General features: G+C 34.6%; 3 protein-coding genes across 4 annotated transcripts; all 3 read left to right on the plus strand.

Moving 5' to 3' along the window:
• The first annotated feature begins 4899 nt into the window (after positions 1 to 4899).
• Positions 4900 to 7719, plus strand: LOC148212700 (triacylglycerol lipase-like protein). The gene is made up of 5 exons (XM_088120920.1): positions 4900 to 5218; positions 5423 to 5495; positions 6235 to 6299; positions 6683 to 6792; positions 7234 to 7719. Exons 1-5 carry the CDS (start codon positions 5102 to 5104, stop codon positions 7499 to 7501), a joined length of 633 nt encoding a protein of 210 aa, XP_087977046.1. The 5' UTR covers positions 4900 to 5101; the 3' UTR covers positions 7502 to 7719.
• A 979-nt stretch (positions 7720 to 8698) lies between these two features.
• On the plus strand, positions 8699 to 11546 carry LOC111018074 (triacylglycerol lipase 2). 2 transcript variants are annotated; one of them, XM_088120918.1, is made up of 10 exons: positions 8699 to 8824; positions 8962 to 9401; positions 9482 to 9586; positions 9701 to 9841; positions 9913 to 10023; positions 10110 to 10253; positions 10336 to 10376; positions 10526 to 10605; positions 10707 to 10802; positions 10990 to 11546. In XM_088120918.1, the coding sequence occupies exons 2-10, from the start codon at positions 9243 to 9245 to the stop codon at positions 11307 to 11309; spliced, it is 1197 nt and encodes a 398-aa protein (XP_087977044.1). In that variant the 5' UTR covers positions 8699 to 8824; positions 8962 to 9242; the 3' UTR covers positions 11310 to 11546. The 2 variants fall into 2 exon arrangements, with proteins under 2 accessions (XP_087977044.1, XP_087977045.1); XM_088120919.1 differs by having other exon boundaries at positions 8705 to 8824; positions 8959 to 9401.
• A 2057-nt stretch (positions 11547 to 13603) lies between these two features.
• Positions 13604 to 17582, plus strand: PDIL2-2 (PDI-like 2-2). The gene is made up of 9 exons (XM_088121280.1): positions 13604 to 13812; positions 14308 to 14466; positions 15155 to 15268; positions 15475 to 15632; positions 15725 to 15824; positions 16505 to 16681; positions 16772 to 16917; positions 17062 to 17208; positions 17286 to 17582. The coding sequence occupies exons 1-9, from the start codon at positions 13681 to 13683 to the stop codon at positions 17464 to 17466; spliced, it is 1314 nt and encodes a 437-aa protein (XP_087977406.1). The 5' UTR covers positions 13604 to 13680; the 3' UTR covers positions 17467 to 17582.
• Positions 17583 to 18182: the final 600 nt, after the last annotated feature.

Raw genomic sequence — 18182 nt, forward strand, 5'->3', positions numbered from 1 at the left:
CATTCTTCTCTTTCATGTGATGTGATCTGAAACCTTGTGTGAACATCTATGGTGGAAGTGTAGGGCATGTTGTTTATGATTTTACTACTTTTACAGAGAGGGCAAGAAAATGGAGTGTTTGTTTGAACTTTGGATTCTGGTTGAAAGGCTGAAGAATGGGGCTCTCTGTTTGCAGAAATTGAATGTGGGAATGGAGGCAATGGAGGTGGGCAAGGCATTGATTTTTCTGATAGGGTTTTTTATAAGAAACATTTATTGCACATGTGATGCTGATTCTTCTTGCCACACCACTCCTGATTCTGATCTCAATGTGCCCAAAACCCAATTGAGGCAGGCACCCTTCCCAAGTTCTTCCCCCCTTTAGGCAGAGGCCTTCACCAATGGCATTGCTTTGCTCAGTTTTCCTTCCCAATGCCATGTGCTTCCCCTTGCCCCCTCGTATTGGCAATACCCAAAAAAAATAAACCAGAAAAGAAACTGATTGAAAGGGTTTTCCCTATTTTCACCAAGTTCAACTGAGGCCATGTTTTGTTTGCATCTACAGGCCAAGCCTGTAGCGACACCCTCTCATGGCTGCCAAGCCATGGTGGGTTGAACAAACATTATCATTCTGGTCCACTGTTGAGCCTAGTAGTTGGCCCATGATATAATTTGCAGTAACCAGGAATCATTCCCTATGAGCTTTTTTATCTTCTGTGTTCTGAAGCCTTCTTTTATGTGAAGATTAAATATTGCACAGTAAATAGTGTTGATCTTGATTTGCAATCATACTTGGTTTTGAGTTGGGGTGAAATGAACAAAAATGGAGGACACCCTTCAGATGTCATACCCACTTTGATGTAATAAATTGATATAAACAATGAAAGGTACATGTTAAATTAGTGGAGTGAAGAAATGAACAATATCTTTGAGATTGATTTGAAAGGAAGAAGGATGGGCCAGCTAAAAACCACACACAGCAAGAGCAGGTGCTATAATTTTCTTTCACTTTCCTTTTTCTTTACTTTGAAACCTCTTGGGCAATGCAATTATGACACTAAAAGAAAAAGAAAAGAGAAAATGTATCTAAAGATTGAGAAAATAGGGGATGGAAGTGGAGGGTAGGTTGTAGAAAGAGGAAGGTTCTTATTGTTTAGAGGCCTCGCATGGTTTGAACTTTGAATCTATTAAGTATGGGAAAATACTCTGCCTCTTAACTGTCCAGACCTATCTTGAAAATGGTATTACAGGAATACCATATTCCTTTCCATTCACTATTCATCATCCATTCCTCATATTTATTGGGTAAACACAAGAATACGACACTCTTGTAGTACTAGAATTTTTACGTGGAACATCGTGTGATCAATTCATTGTGTGAATAAAAAAGGTCTCTATCCTAATCATTATTGAAAAATTGACCGTTTGACCATTCATATGGATGGTGAGGCGAGAGCTAGGGCTGTGCTTTCCATCTTTCCTTCAAAGCCACACTATAATGAAAATGATTCATCTTCAGTCTTTTCTCTCTCACCCTCCACCATTTTTTTTAGTTGCACGCCCAGTTCTGTTCCGACTGTTGGGTGGATATCGCCAAAATCGCACCATTATTTCAACCACCTAACAATATTCCTCTCATAATATAGTCATGTATATAAATTATATTGCGTACCCCTTTGTTTTAGGTTTTAGTTTTGTCTTTCCACCTCTCCTAATTATTATTATTATTTTTTAAAATTATATTTGGCCTTTGTTGACCTTAATGTAACACACCATACTAGTCTGAGACGTTATGGGCCGGTAACGATCATGTTTTGCTCATCTAGTCTCGAGAAATATAAACATTTGGTAACTATTTTTATTTCTTATTATTCATCTTTAAAAAATGTTTCTAAAATTAAGTAGAATTAAATTGTTATAGCTTTTTCCAAGATATAAATAAAAGTATTATTTTCATCATAAAATGTATACTAATATTAAAAATAAATATAAAATAAATTTTAAAGATTTAATTTAGCAAAGTAATTTTCTTATTAAAAATTTACTTTTTTTAATTTAAAATTTTAGATAATGAAAATAAGAAATGGTGACCAAGCATGTTTTTTTATCTTTTTTCAATTAAAAAAAGAATAATAAACAATAAATAATTACCGAATCCAGTTATATTTTTATTTATTAAAAACAAGAAACAAAATATGTGAAGGCTAACAAATTTTCCCTTGAACTTTTATTTTCTTGTTTGAATTGTAGCATTGTAAAAAGAAAATATATATTTTATCCTCTCTCAACAGATTTTTTTTATAGTATATTTTAACAAAAAGAAGTCTTGCACGACACTGCAAAATCCTTAATTGAAGTAATTCACTAGATGCAGTTGTAATTCGACTTTATTATATTGAAGCAATCGGAATTCTCAATCGACAATAAATGAGACCTGACTAAAATCAATTCGCTTGTTGAGGAAGTTATTTCAATAGGCGAAAAAATGGACGTGGTCTCCAAATAGTTCACATTCGTAGAGAGGCAAATGGTGTAGCGCACGGTTCAGTGAAGAAGGTAAGTGGAAGATCAACTCATCGAAGAATGAAGTAAGCTTATTCTCCTAACTGACTTGGAAATTTAGTTCAAAGTGAACTTGTGTTGGACTTTCAATGTGTACGTTTTATTTATTTTTAAATTATACACTTTGTTGTTAGTAACCTTCCAAAGAAAGCCATTATAATTGTATGTATGATCGGTTCATGAACTACAAGGAAAAAAAAATTTAACGATGTCTTGTATACTATTCTAATCTAAATATTTATAAAATTCTATCTCTTTACACTATTGAAATAGGACCGTTTGAATACCTAACTATGGATGGAATAAAATATTTATTACTATCTTAAATATCAATAACTAAAAATACAGAGTCTCTAAATTATTAATAGACTGCTAGATAATTAATCAAAGATTGATGTTTGTGCCGGTGAAGTTTAAGCAATTGCATGAGATTGACATTATACTTGTGAAATATAAATAATTAGACAACTTCAATTGAATTAAATAAATGCATTTTTTCCACTTCAATAAAGAAAATTATCCTATCATTGAAATGAATATATAAACTAAACTAAAAACAAGAGCAAGTATAGTTTAGTGCTTTCAATGATACGATAAAATAGAAAACAATTGAAAATGCAAAAAATATAGCAGATTGCCACTTTGATATAATAATCCAAAAAAACTAGCCATTTTACATTATATTCATCATTTGTAAATTTGTCTTATCAAATTTATTCTTCGTCAAATGGCTAATTCTAATATTATTATACGTCAATTAGTCACGATTTCAAATTCAAGATCCACCATTAATTGAAATTTGAAAATATTTTCAGAAATCATTTTGATTGGCTTTCGAATTTTTTTCCTTAATCATTTCTTTTTGAATTTTATTCTCATTTTTATCAAATCGCAGTCCCCAAAAGATACTATCTTGGAAATTAATAGCGTGTCCTTTTATTCGTTTTTTTTCCCCGTAAATTTCTGAGTTAATTTAAATATATTTGTTACGTACGTCATACATTATTTTCACAAATATTTTAAATGGATTATCTAAATTTTTGGAAAGAGTTGCATTTCTGGTTAATTAAGTATTGTAACAACTATGACTATATTGAATTTAAATTTTTATATATATATTTCTATACTTGATTAATTGATATTAGACTTGAAGTCCTACAAATGAATTTCCTAAAAAAGAAAAAAAAATCCCACACATGAAAATGTAGTTTAGAGTTTGTTGGTGGTAAAAAATCAGAAGGGATACGTGTGCGCACCAACTCAATTCGAAGTCATCAAAAGGTAGAAAACAGATCATCCGTACCTACCGACCTGATCCATGCCAAGCTGAGATGGATAAACCATATTCGCCAACCTCAGACCTAACCACTGACCTGGGGACCCGACAGCTGCAACTGTCGGTCTGAACGACTACAACAGCCTTGCCTCCCCACCTGTCTACAAAGGGGACACTCCACCTCACTGATCAGGTACACAATTTCCTCCAAGAACAACCTACTACAGCTCGAGCTCACACTAACTTGGATGTCAGAGTGTTTGTTCTCTATGCAAGTTTCACTTGAGATCGCACCTTAGTAGCTCGTCCCTGTTAGCATGTGGCTGACCTGTGAGCTCGACGGAATGTAGCATCAAAGTTAAAACTTACATGCATACCTAAAGATGTTTTAAGATCAAGATTTAGAAGTATTTAGAGGTCGTTAAAAGTTTTATTCAATAAAATCTTTACTTATTATTAAAATTAGATATAGATATTGGTTTCTTAATTAGGTTGGAGAAAGACAATGGATTAAGATTTGAGAGTTCTTAGCCTAATTAATAGTTCATAAAATATTGAGTAATTGGTTCATCAGTCGAATAGGTGAAATTAATTCACGGACCATTCTTAATAAAAAAATTTATGAACTATTGTATCGACTAGAGTTAGCTAAAAACCCAATCTAGAGGACAATATCATAATTGACTTGCAACTTTCATTAAAATGTGACCCATACATCATAATTAAAATTTATATATGTTTTGCATCTTAATAACTTTATTGCTAACATGAACTTAACTAGCGGTTAAGGCGTTTGTTCCTTCCTTAAAAGTAATTCAACCTTCCATCCCCACATTTGGATGAAATAAAACAAAATAATTTTATTAAGAACAACATCCTATTAATTTTCTAGAAAAAAAACAATATTATATTATGATATTTTATTTACAATTATCATAACTTAAACTAATTTATACACTCATATGATAGCTTATAATATGAAAATCTTACTCATAATCGAAGGTCATAATCCAATCAAATTCGTTTCGTTTAATGGGCTAAAGTTGCAAATTAGCCCAAATTTTTTACAAGGTTTCGACTTTTGGTACCTAGTTTAAGGGAAAACGGAATAGGATTCTTGTAGACGAAGGCAGTATCCACGCACAGGAGAATCGACGTCTTCTTGTTCTGGATTCGTCTTCGTAACCTCGAATTTCCGCTGCGTGGTTGGTTCCCTAGAATTCCTGGGCAAAATTCAGAGTATTCAATCTGGAAATCTGAACCTCGAATTGTTTAGAATGCACCATGCAGAGATTAAGGGGCTCAGGAACTTCGATTATTGACTCGATTGCAGTTCCTAGGTTGAAGAAGAAGGCTGTGAATTCATGGACTGCGGTTCAGGATACCTTCTTTTCCACCAAGGTGAGAGAATTTTCGGGTTTTGATTTTGGTATTGTTTGTTGATTATTGAAATTTTATGTTCTGAATGGTAGAAGCTTCCAAGTATCTTTGTTTTCATCGGGTGTTCTCTGTTTAATAGAATCTGAACGGTGTAATCAAGGTTTTTATATTCTCTTTGCTTCTCCATTGTTTTGATTGTGATTCTGTTTTCTTGTGTGTTTTCAGGATATATTTGAAAGGCACAGGGTGGTTTTTACGGTAGGGACTTCTATTGCATCGGTCGCTACTGCCTGGATTGGTGAGTTCAGTGTTATAATGTGATAATTTCCCTTGCTGTTGTTCCTTTTAGTTTCCCATTGGATTATTCTTAATACTGTTAGATAATCGATAGACCTTAGAGCTTAAGTGATCAGATTATGATAAATTTAATCTTTTCAATTCATTCTTTAACATATACATTCAAATTGAAGTGTTTACTCCCTGAATAAGAAGCAAGCCTATTCCCGCTGAAAGTTGTAATGGATACACGTTGAAAAATTTTGTCAAGCAGGCAATGCCTTCAGATTATAGTCTATGACTCTATTCCACATTCAAACAAAATGAGTGAGAAACGATTGACATCCTTCGATTGAAAATATTATGTGTATTTCTAATTCCTATTTTGGCATTTCTAATTTTTTAAGTTTTAGCCTCTCTTAGCAAATGGCCACAGAAACTTTTGAGTTATGAATCAGGAATTGAACAAATGGGTGATGCTTGGTTACAATAAATGAATCCTTTATTATGTTTGATTTAGTTTTTTTGTTGTTTTTTATGTTGAAATGGTTTTTCTTTGTCAATGGGCAATGAGTTTTCATGCATTGTGGATGTCAAAGCTTTAATTTTTGTGCTTATCGTAATTGTTGGTTTAGTTTATGCATGCCAAAAAGGAGCATTATGATAAAGTATTTGGTTTTGTATGTTGGATTCAGTAAATTGTGTGTTCACGAGTGCTTGAAATTTTAGTGAAAGTTAAGGTCTTACTAATTCTGATCCAGGGTACAGTTTACGCCACTACCATGATGTCCAAGTTGATAGAAGGCTTGAATCTATCGAAGAAGTTGTAAGCAAATTTTCTTGCATCAATCTGTTGATTTAATTATTTGTATGAAGTCCAACCATAATTGCATGCCAACTGCCATTTTGAAGATATTTTCTCTTTCGTTACAATGAAGTCTATGGCAACTAGGCACAACCATGCGCTTCTTCCTTTTTTTTTCTCTCTCTCCCAATATATGCTTAGTTATGTGTTGTTTTAATTACTAAAAATTTGGAAAAGAAATTTAAGCCTTAATCCGACATATAAAACATACAAAACTAAACGAATTAGTGTGCTGCTGCTACTTTTGTGCCCCTTCTTTCTTTTACACACGAGTGCACTTAACACATTATGCCTTCTCCCTTAATAGTGGTTAGATTCATGTTTTCGTTTTTGTTTTGTGGCAGATGAGAAAAAAGCACCAACTCGAGCATTCTCAACTTACAGAGGTTGTTAATCCAGGAAATTTCAGTGCTCCTGCTTGCATTGCAACTGCTGGAACTTCTTTAATTGTTGGGTCTGATTCTGCTTGCTAAGTTCCTTTCTATGTTGTGATTATGATCTGTTTCGCGTGGGCTCTAAAAACTCTTTGGGATGGATAGTCTCACTTTTGGGGCCACTAAAATGCAGAGAAGTATACAATCCTCTCTGTGATGAAAGATGATCATCGAAGTTAAAATGAAACAACTCCTCCCTCCCTCCCCTGTGACACTGAGTGCCATTTATTTCTCTTTAGTTTGCCCATATAATTCGTGCATTGAAATCATTTTGTGACTTACAAGATCGATGTGATTCGTTTCATAAACCTTTCTTTCCCTTCCTCACACGAGGTTAAGAGACACAGAGTTTTCTAATTTCGTTACTCCGTTGCTCCTTCAATACACTACCATCTGAACTTTATCATCATCGATGCTTCATCTTCTAATGCTATCCTTATCATCGTGTGTCGCCTGTGCAGATATGGCTTGGGATGGCGAGGTGGAAGACGGTATGCGAACAGGCAATTTAGAAGAGAGCAGATGAAGTTGTTGGGGGAGATGAAACCTAGATGGCAACTGCTGACGAGGCTAAAATCTGAAGGGCTGAAATTTCCATTCAGGAGGTCATCGGGAAAAGCTGGGATGCCGGAAAGCGGCAGCAGCCAAACGCGGGACAGAGTTCCAAAAGATGCTGCAGCTGCACCCACAAGAGCAGCGGCAGCAGGAGAAAGTGGCCAGTCTCAATAGCATCATGAAGAAAAATGGCAATGTCTTGATTTTTGCTTTTTGTAACCATAATCAGGGAGCTAGCTGTTTGCCGGTAAAGTCTCATATTCTTCTTTGTCAAGTACAAATATGAAGGAAATATGAATTTGTTTTTGAAATTTGTTTCTAAAAATTGTGAATGTGATTGATAACTTGTAAAGTTTCGTGATTAATTCACAATTTTGTGATTTTGGGAGGAAGCTTTATTTCATTTGTATGCATCAAAAAAAAGTTTTTGGATGGAGAATACATTCATTTTTTACTTCACTCTCGACCTCTATCTCGTTTCTAACTTTTAAAATTATAAAATAAAATATAAATATTTATGGATATTATGTTATTTTTTATACTTTAGTTCATGTGGCATATTATGAAAATATATATTCTGTGTTTTAAAAAATTACAAAAAGTTATAACACCACAATCACAGAACTCATAGAGTTGTGCCTATTTGTGAGTTGTAAATCAAATCAAATCATTCATTTTGAATGTATTTTGAAAAACAATGAGTTTTCATGTAAAAAAAAAAAATGTCTACTACTTTGTTTTTTTTCTTTCTTAATTATCTATTGTGTTTTTTGATTCTATCTAAAAAGAATTACAAGAAAAATGATTTGAATGATGAACATTTTTAATGGGCTAAATACATGTGCTAGTCTTTGAGTATTTTTTCAATTTAGTCTACGGTCGGTGAATGTTAAAATTGGTCAATCATTGAAAAATCCTACCAATTCTTTAAAAATTTGAGGGAGGAATTAAAATTAGATGACATTTTTCTTCCTATAAATTTTCATATCATGTTAGTTAAGTTGACCATCGAACAATTTTAACATTTACCTTGCTCAAAGTCTAAATCAAAAAATGTAAAAATATAAGGGATGAAATTAATTTTTTTTAAATAATATTGACCAAATTGAAAATTTTTCAAATATCATGAACTAAAAACGTATATTTAGCATTTTTTTAATGTATAATTTGCAAAATATTTTAAAATCTCAAAGATTCATAACAAGTATTAACTGAAAAATATCAATATTTTTACAAAGTCGTTCCCATTTTTCAAAGCATCTACAAAGCATAAAGCTATGAGAATATTTTGAATTTGATTACATTTAAAGAATTTTTTAACCTTTTTTTTTTTTTTTTTGAGTACAAGAATTTTTTAACCTTGATGCCAAAGGGAAGGTTAAGAAATTTGGAAAAAACTATGTATGGAGGCATTTATGGCGCTAAATTGTGATCGGTGTAGATGAATGAATCAAAATGATAAGAGCAAGCTCAATCGAGTCATGACTCAATTTACAGGTTGGTATCATGCAATATCCAAATATACATTTCAATTATCATAGCGCAGCGATGCATTTCCTAATTGACGAACAAATTTTGTGATCTTCATATCGCTGTATCGACGATGGCGTTCACTTGAAATCGACCTGCAGCAGAAATTGGCATTGATGTAATCATCATCGAAGCATCCTAGGAAATTTCTTGTTCGAGTGTGGAATCTTGTAGGCGACGAACGCTAAGCTTTTCCTTGAGCGTAATGTTATTTTGAGTTTGACAGTGGGAAGACGTGTCGGCCCCACCAGGTACCCTCGATCAATGGCTTTTGATGAGCGGGAGCGGATGGCAATTCATGTGATTACTCAATTTCTGTTTTTATCTGGTCTTCTTCTGCGTCGATATAAAATTCCAAAACCCCTGTGTCGCACCATGAATCAAAATGAACTCGCCCAATCCCTTCACTTCGATCGTTCTTCTACTTCTGTTCTATGGCTCCGCATTTGGGATCAGAAGAGTTTCTGCATTGGAACCCGGGTCTGTCGATGGTATATGTAAATCGTTAGTGGAGCCACACGATTATGCTTGCGAAGAACATCTGGTAATTTGGCGAAAAGTTCTTCTTCTTCTTCTTCTTCAATACCCAATTGATTCACAGAATGATCTTCATTTGGGTTTCAGGTGATAACGAACGATGGGTTCATTCTCAGCATGCAGAGGATTCCATCAGGGCGGACGAGCTCAGCCAATGGGCCACCAGTTCTGCTACAGCACGGGCTTCTAATGGTTGGTAGTTCTGATTTTGGTGTCATTTTATGTTTATGGCCTGAAATTTTGATTCTAAGAGTGAGAATGATGGCCTTAGAGATTGCTCTTACAAACTATGTGGATGGGTGGTAGGATGCGGTTACATGGCTGATGCTTCCTCCAGAAAGTTCTTTGGCCTTCATTTTGGCAGATAAAGGGTTTGATGTGTGGCTTGCGAACACCCGTGGAACAAAATTTAGCCAAGGACACACATCACTCGGCCCTGATGATCCTGTAATTACTTAATTCACTAGTTCTCAGTTTCATTTATACGTTTCTAAAAGTAACATTGAGTTGTTATTTAGAGTTTCTGGGACTGGTCATGGGATGAACTGGTAGCTCTTGATCTACCTGCCACTCTCCAGTATGTTCATAACCATACTGGGCAGAAGATGCACTATGTTGGACATTCATTGGTTAGTATAAGTGTTACTGTTGCATATTTATTGACTTGTAAAAGTGTCTTATCTGTAACTGAGATGGAGAAGTTATTGGTTTGAAGGGAACACTAATTGCTCTTGCTGCATTTTCCAAACACCAATTGCTAAACATGTTGAGGTCAGCTGCTTTGATTAGCCCAATTGCCCATTTGGGTAAAATAACCTCGCCAATTGCGATAAATGCTGCAGATAACTTTCTTGGTGAGGTATAAATATCCATTCCTCCCCCGTATGTTACTGATCGAATTATAAGGTGCATTACCAATTCTTTTAATTTATCGTAAACAGGTTTTGTTCTGGTTGGGTGTCAAAGAGTTTGATCCCAGAGGGTAAATATGCAACATTTCTTTTTCTCCTCTGCTAAGGAAACTTTTAGATCAGTGAAATAACTAGTTCATTTAGTTCTTCTTTTGCACATTCTCTTGTTTGATGATTCATATGGGCAAGAGATTTTGACTTACTTCGAATGAACAAATAGGAAGGCTGCAGTCCAACTTCTTGTGGATGTTTGTGCAAAACCAGGTGTTGATTGCATCAACTTGTTGACCTCTTTCACAGGTTGCAATATTATGTTGTTCATTATTTTATTTCCTGACCTAGCTCTCGGAGAAAGACTTTTTGCTCGACTTGGATAATATAATTTTTTGTTACAATTATAGGCCAGAACTGCTGCCTCAATCCCTCTGTTACACAAATCTTCCTAACCCATGAGCCTCAGCCAACAGCAACAAGGAACATGATTCATCTGGCTCAGAGTAAGGACTAAATTTCTTATTAGAAAAAATCCAGACTGATTTATCCAGTCCAAATGCTATATGAATATGTAATGTGGCTTTGAGTATACTTGAATTTTTGTGTTGTTGTAAGTTTTGAACTCAAAAAAGTATACTAATAACTGCAAAATTTGTGCTGTCTCAATGTCGTTTTGGCAATTATGGGCAGTGATCAGAAGCGGAACCATAGCAATGTATGATTATGTTGACGTGATTGAAAACATGAAACACTACGGGCAACCAACTCCTCCAGAGTACAATATGACGAGCATTCCAAATGACTTCCCTCTCTTTCTTAGCTATGGAGGGGCTGATGCCCTGTCTGATGTCAATGATGTGCAGCTCTTGTTGAATAGCCTCAAAGACCATGATGGAGATAAGCTTGTAGTTCAGTTTAGAGAAGATTATGCACATGCTGATTTTGTCATGGGTGAAAACGCTAAGCAAGTTGTGTATGATCCCCTGATGGCTTTCTTGAAGCTTCAGTGAAGATATTGATGTTATGTGAATATCATGTCTATAACTAAACATCTAAGTGCATTTAGTTGTCGGTGTCCACGAACATGTAGAACAAGGCCTTGTAGGGAATATCACAATGGTCAACAAAGCTTACGGGTGGTTTCTACCTTGTTTGTAACTTCATGTGTAACTATATAAAGAATGATGCAAAAGGAAAAGAAACTCTTATACCAATATTTTGTGAATGGATTTTTGCTGTTAGTATTAGGTTCTATCCAGCCATACAATGCTCCAATATGTTCAGCCTGAATTTTCAGCTTTGAGATTTGATTGTATTGACAGTATGTTGGAAAAGGGAACTGGATGATAGTCAGGGAATAAAGAATGGCGTCTTCGAACAATGAACCAACGACGCTTCATTATCGTTCGGCAAGAGAATGAAGCAAACCGAATGGATTTAGCAAAATATTGGCACACAAACAAGGTTTCTTCTATATCATGGGAAATACAAGAGTTAAAAACAGCAGCATCATTCATTCAGAAAGGAACATGACCTCTTTTTCTTCCTCAAAGATAGATGTTTGGCCTGATACCGAAGTGATTCTGTGCTGCAAGGTGAGCTGCAACGAAAGGATCACGATCGACACTGTAGCTAACTGCACCGTAACACTTTTTCCTTTTCGATGGCAGGAAGAGCTCTTCACAGAAAATTGCGCACCGAGGTGAGGCCAAAGTCCCTTGCTCGGGTTTCTTACACTGTAAGGACACCAACATTTTCTTCAGTTTCCTTAAACACTTCACAAGCTTCTTCATTCTCACCACACTGGTTGGCTGGCTTGTTCGGTTGTATTTGTAACTCAATTTATTGTGTGCCAATCACATAGAATTTGTGGTGGTTTTGCTTCCAAGTAGTTACTTCATGCATGAATGAACAAGTACCTAATAGACTTGTCCTTTTCTTGCTTTTAGAAACTCACAGCTTGTGTGGCATGGAACTTGGAGAGTACTTTATGAAACTTGTGATTTAAGTTTTGGATTGCTTGAGCTTCTTAAAGTTAAAAAACTACATATATAGTCATTAAATTTAAGATAATTGGGAATATTTTAAACTATATAGTTTGCTTGGAGAGATGCAGAAACTCGGTTTGGTGAGTGATTTAGCATAGAAAATCTATTTAAGGAATGGAAGCTTTTGAAATATTAGCTTGTTTTCTCTTTTAACTAAATGTATGATAACATTATTTAAGGATATGGATACACTTTGGAACTATTCCTAAAAGCAACCTCTAATGCGTGTGATATTTATATTCTCATTTGGTTTTTTTTTTTTATAATTTATAATTATTATTATTTCTTTTTAATATAGAGAAACATGAAGTAATACGAAAAAAAACACACCATTATATAGGAGTTTCTACCTTTTTGGGATAAAATTCTGGAAAGTATTTTTCAATAACAGTATATGTTGTAAGGTCTCCACTGCATGTGATATTCCAAGTCCATTTATTTATTTCATTAGATCAATTTATTTATTTCATTAGATCAATCGAGGTGTGTGTAACTTGTCTTGAAAATAGAAATGACAATACATGAAAATCAATATTAAATGAGGAGGAAATAACAATATAGATATTAGAAAATACAGGAACTTTTGCTTTTTATATATATATATATATATATATATATATATATATATATATATCATAGTTTAATTAAATGTATAACATCTCTGCAAGGATGATACTTTGTCTGTACTAAGAAAATGTAGAGATAAAATTTTAACATGGGTTAAAGTGTAAGGGTGTCACTCACAATTTTGATCTATTATATACAAATATGGGTTTTAATCATCAATTTTACTAAATTTATATTTTGGTTTAGAAAGTTTTAACTTTTCAATATTGGTCTAAACTATTTAACTATATTTTATTTATTTAACTATATTTTATGTTAGTCTTTTCGAACTTTTTAAAATTTAATTTTGTAATGTTTAATGTTGGTTGAGCAATTAAAATTAAGTTATTAAAAACCAAAAGACCAAAATACAAAAATAAAAAAGAAAGTTTATTACAATCCGAAAATTAAATATATTGCAAAATGGAAGAGAGAGAGAAGAAAATCTGACTAGGCAGGGTGATGCAAACGCAACTATAGCCTATCAAAACATTACACGTACTTAAAACTGCAGCTTCGAAAATAAAATTTTAATAAAATTTTGAAATATACAATGCTGACTTGTAAATCACTCATTGGCTGCCACACGTAACACTCGTTCTGCCAAACCCAGAAGGGGAAAAAAAAAAAAAAGCTCTTAATTAAATAATTCTGGAGGGTTTATCAGCCTCAGCGCGCGGGTTCATCGAAAGGTTGCTGCCTTGATCCAGAAAAAGAGCGAGAGAGAATGAGAAGGAATAGATCGCCGATTTTAGCGGTTTTTGTTCTCATATTCTTCATTGGTTTCGATTTCAGTGATGCGCTGTATGGGCCATCATCTCCAGTTGTTCAACTAACTCCTTCCAACTTCAAGTCGAAGGTCTGTTTCTAATTATCAAATGTTCTAGTGAATTGTATTTTATCTAGTATTTTGATTTTTTTTTTTTTGCTTCTTGATTCCTCTAATGGAGGAATAGCAATTGGAGTCTTGTTTCGAGTGGTATATGGTATTAGTGAGGTCCGGAAATATTTTATGCTTTTCTTCAGTGCTTACTACTTTCACGTTTTGGACGATCTCAATATTTTATGCGTTAATTGATTTCTTACGTTGCAATGTTTAATGTGATACACTGATACCTTTTGGAATCGGATGCGAATGTTATTTGTACGAGATAAGGTTTTATGAAATCGTTTGTAGCGACAGATTTCCACTATTTTGCTAGATGCAGTTCTTTTTCTTTTTTTTTATTCCCCTCCAGTTCCTAATTTCTACTGTAGTCTATGTCATAATTGTGAAAATCGTTTCAGTTTTCAAAATTATATGTCCTGTCTTGCAGAATTGAACTTTAGAATGTAAATTTTTGCGATGTAATAGGTTCTGAACTCCAATGGCATCGTTCTTGTCGAGTTTTTTGCGCCTTGGTGCGGTCATTGTCAAGCGCTCACGCCTGCATGGGAGAAGGCCGCTACTGTTTTGAAAGGAGTTGTTACGGTGGCAGCTCTTGATGCAGACGCGCACAAGTCACTCGCTCAGGTTTATTATTAATATTGTATTCAACGCCATTCAGCAGTTATTTCAAAATCTGTTTCGCTTGCCATCTTTCATCAGTCAACTTCCTTACAAACTTGCGATAGTTAATTATTCCTTATAAAATGTCTGTAATTCGAAGTCGGTTGCTACACTTTTTAAGTGGAACCACTTACTGTAATTATCACTGTTATTGTTTGGGATAGACTTAGTTTTGTGTTTCTTTACCAGTCCAGTCTTTCCATATCAATGGCTTTCCTGGAAAGAGGAAAAGGCCAATGAAGAAAGGGAAGGCAAAGTCGGATACTGCATGTTCCATGATGTTCTTTGAATTTTCAGCTTGATCTATTTGCACATGGTAATTATTGTTTCGATGCTTTGACCGTGAATAAGATGCCAGGGTTCTCTAGATGAAAATAACTGCTTAGATTTTAAAGTGGTCATTTTGTCATCTGCTTTGTGTATCAACGTGCATCTTTTCTTTCTTAAATGACACCCTTGCATTGATGTTTAAAATTTTGGCAGAGTTTAGATATGGCAATTGAGAAACTCTGTCTTGTCTTCTCTGCTCGAGGACCATACTTTTACTTCTCATGTCTTTTCATATCAAATTCTTCTAATTATGAAACACTTCTTGTTCACTGTGTTCCCCTGAGTTCCCTTATAATCATTGTGTCGTTGGTCATTTATACAGGAATATGGCATTAAAGGATTTCCAACCATAAAAGTATTTGCACCTGGAAAGCCTCCAGTAGACTACCTAGGAGCTCGGGATGCCAAACCCATTGCAGAATTTGCTTTGCAACAGGTTTGTATTCGATAACTTGTTGGGGAATGGCCATCTAGTCCTCTAGAGCATTACCTAACCACACCACCACCCACCCCACCCACACACCCCCCCGGGGCCTTTGCTATTAGCCAGAGAACATCGGCATCATCATGCTATTGTGAAATTGTTTCATTTTTATTTTTAGACGTGCATTTAATACATTGCATTCATATTCTTCTTTTCAGGTAAAGGCTCTTTTAAAGGAACGTCTAAGTGGCAAGACAACAGGAGGATCAAATGAGAAATCAGAGCCTAATGCTTCAGAAGAATTGAATTCTCGCAACTTTGATGAGTTAGTGGTAAAAAGTAAAGATCTTTGGATTGTGGAGTTCTTTGCTCCTTGGTCAGTATTTTATTGTTTTCGTGCATTAGACCTTGATTATATTCTACATTTTTCAGGGTGCTAACTTTTATTTTCCTGATTTGTCTCTTAAGGTGTGGACACTGTAAACGATTGGCTCCAGAGTGGAAAAAGGCTGCGAATAATTTGAAGGGGAAGCTGAAATTGGGTCATGTTGACTGTGATGCTGAGAAGGTTAGTTGAAATTCACCTTTTAGGTATTTGAGCTAGAAATTATCTGAAATTTTATTGAATCTGTCTTGTGTATACCAAAGTTTGATGCAAAATAAAATGTAACCTGCCAAATGTCAATGTTGATCGTCAGCTAATTGTTGATTTATATGGAGATCATGTGGTTCAAATTTGTGTACAGACTGGTTTGCCTTATTGGGTTTTTGTGATTACTTGAATTATCGTTTTGTCTATTATCTTATTTTGATTACCTGCAGCCTGATGCTGTTTCCTTCTCTAATTGTTGGGTAACTATTTAAAAGTGTACATTTAAAAATCTATCATCCAAATCTTCTAAGTGTATTCAGAAAAATGTTTCTTTGTTTCTTTATAACAAAAATTAAGTGAACACATATTAGGCGACTATTCTTAAAAAGTCTTTCTTTGTTTTCATTTGCTTTCATTTGTTTTTTGGGTGACCTACTGTTAAAAGTAGTTGAACTTATTCTTCCTTTGAAAGTCATGAATTTGAATTTGGAAGTGATAATTTCGACAGCAACTCGAATTATGAGTCACTTGATTCATTTAAATGGTTTAACAACCCCCTTTTCTATTTTTCATTCTTTCCACCTTCAATCTGAACCTTCTTTACTTGATATACTATTGATTAATCTGCGGGATCTAATCGGCAATGGGATTACCAGTCCCTAATGAGCAGGTTCAATGTTCAAGGATTCCCCACCATCTTGGTATTCGGTTCTGACAAGGACAGCCCGATTCCTTATGAGGGTGCAAGAACTGCGTCAGCCATTGAGTCATTTGCTTTAGAGCAGCTAGACACAAATGTTGCACCCCCAGAAGTGACCGAGCTGACTGGCCCTGTAAGCTGCTTGCTTGACATGCTATTTTTGGTTTTTTAAATATTTTATTCTACGCTTGGGAGTTTGTAACTTATTACCTCACTCCTATAGGACGTTATGCAAGAGAAATGTGCCACGGCTGCCATATGTTTTGTTGCTTTCCTGCCTGACATTTTGGATACCAAGGCTGAAGGAAGGAACAAGTACCTCCAGCAATTGTTATCAGTTGCAGAGAAGTTCAAAAGAAGTCCTTACAGGCAAGTATCCAAGAACACATACCATATCACTACCGCATTCTTTCATGTCAAATTCTTCACTCCTGGGCTGGATACCATATCGTCTAATGTACTAAATTTTAGAGACACTAGGAATCTAAAATAACTTTGTATATTATTCTGCAGCTATGTCTGGGCAGCTGCCGGCAAGCAACCCGATCTTGAAAACCGTGTAGGAGTTGGTGGATATGGATACCCAGCTTTGGTAGCTTTGAATGTGAAGAAAGGAGCATATGCTCCCCTTAAGAGTGCATTTGAGCTCGACCATATAATGTAAGCTATAACTTTTAATCTCTTCCTCCCCACCTTCAGAAATGTGTTGAATCGCTATGAAATGGTCTTTTATGCAGTGAGTTTGTGAAAGAAGCTGGTCGTGGAGGAAAGGGCAATTTGCCTTTGGAAAGCTCCCCTGAGATTGTCAAGACAGAACCATGGGATGGCAAAGATGGGGAAGTAATTGAAGAGGACGAGTTTTCGCTTGAAGAGCTTATGGGTGGTGCAGAAGACGCTGTAACTAAGGATGAACTATGAACAAATCCAAGCCTAGCATAAGGGGAGAACGTCGACTTAAAATTTGATTTTTGAGGTTACTAAGACAGTTTTCTGTTTGTCTTCGTAATGTTAAATTAAAAGGACGTTTCTTTCAAGCTTGAGGTGCTTTTTTACCAGACTTTCTTACTTCCCACTGATCTCTGTCAAAAAGTTTACTGGAAATTTTCTAATACTCACGTACTACCAAGTTTTAAACGCTCGTTGATGATGGAAATATTGATAAAATGTGAATATGAATCGTTATTTCCAAAAAGAAATATAAAGTAAAAAATTCATAAGGAATAAACATTTCACTGTTGTTAATATATGTGTGTTTTGAACCTAAATTAGAAATATTTTATTGGTATTTATTTTATTATCAATAGTAATATTATGGAATTTTCAATTGCCTCGTAATGTTGTACTACGTGCTCTTTTCATTCAAACCACTGGAGAATAGAAATGTTGATGATGTAAACATTAATAAAATGTGAATGTTAATCGTTATTTCTAAAAGAAAATATAAAAGTAAAAAATTCATAACAAATAAAGATTTCACCGTTATATATATATATATATATATATATATATATATTTTGAATTGTCTAAATTAGAAATATTTTATTGATATTTATTTTATTATCAATAGCAATATTGTGGAATTTTCAATTGTACTACCTGCCTTTTCGTTCACACTGACCCACATCATTTTTTTT

Source organism: Momordica charantia, assembly GCF_013281855.1.
Source record: "Momordica charantia cultivar OHB3-1 chromosome 2 unlocalized genomic scaffold, Mcharantia_2.0 BLBB01000002.1, whole genome shotgun sequence".
Classification (NCBI taxonomy): domain Eukaryota; kingdom Viridiplantae; phylum Streptophyta; class Magnoliopsida; order Cucurbitales; family Cucurbitaceae; genus Momordica; species Momordica charantia.